Below are 678 nucleotides of genomic sequence, written 5' to 3'. Positions count from 1 at the left end.
CAATGTCTACGCAAGCGCCGTCAAACCAAGCTCGGCCATCGTAGTCTGGGTTTGAACCGAGAAATTTCCGGGCGTTCTCGATGTACAAGTCCTTGATGCTACGGAGCCAGTTGTCGACAAGGCCAAACTCTTCCTGGGACAAGGCAGCGTTGACGCCGCCGCATTTTCTAGTGGCCACCTACATAATCGTATTTCGCGATTGAGAGTGAGATTCAGAGATTCAGATGCGGACGTACACACGATGATGTGCTTGACTTTGAGAAATTTGACCGCGTACTCGATCACAGACAGGTAGTTGAGGTCCGTCGAGACTAGAGCGGTCCACTGAGTCGTTTTGCAGTAGGTAAGAGTCGAGAGACAAGACGTACTCACTTGGTTGACAATGTTGCCACGCACTAACGCCTTCCCCGGGCCGGCAGCTTGAGGAACCCGTTGGGTGGCACGCGCCAGTCGGAACAACCGGTCCAGAGGAACTCGGGCGACTGCTGGTCCACGAGCTTGGGAAAGTAGTTGGGGTCGTCGCCCGGAAGGCTTAGGCCCTCTCCTTGATGCGTTCAAATAATTGTTTGACGCCCAGTGTGGCGGTCATGGCGCCGGGGGTTGGGGAGGGGGGTGAAGGTAGGGGACGACCCCGGCAGCACTCGGCTCGCGGCTCGCATTGTTTATTTTTTTTTTTGT

General features: G+C 55.3%; 1 protein-coding gene across 1 annotated transcript; it reads right to left on the bottom strand.

The window, feature by feature from the left end:
• Nucleotides 1-31: 31 nt before the first annotated feature.
• On the bottom strand, nucleotides 32-589 carry SPRG_00519 (hypothetical protein; the record flags this gene model as incomplete). Its single annotated transcript, XM_012338613.1, has 5 exons — nucleotides 32-167; nucleotides 233-311; nucleotides 369-395; nucleotides 458-539; nucleotides 572-589. Coding segments are annotated over 5 exons (342 nt in total), but the record flags the coding sequence as incomplete, so codon positions are not given.
• Nucleotides 590-678: the final 89 nt, after the last annotated feature.

This window comes from Saprolegnia parasitica, assembly GCF_000151545.1.
Source record: "Saprolegnia parasitica CBS 223.65 unplaced genomic scaffold supercont2.1, whole genome shotgun sequence".
Classification (NCBI taxonomy): domain Eukaryota; phylum Oomycota; class Saprolegniomycetes; order Saprolegniales; family Saprolegniaceae; genus Saprolegnia; species Saprolegnia parasitica.
The sequence above is the reverse complement of the archived record's forward strand: the minus strand, read 5'-3'. Positions and strand labels throughout refer to the sequence as shown.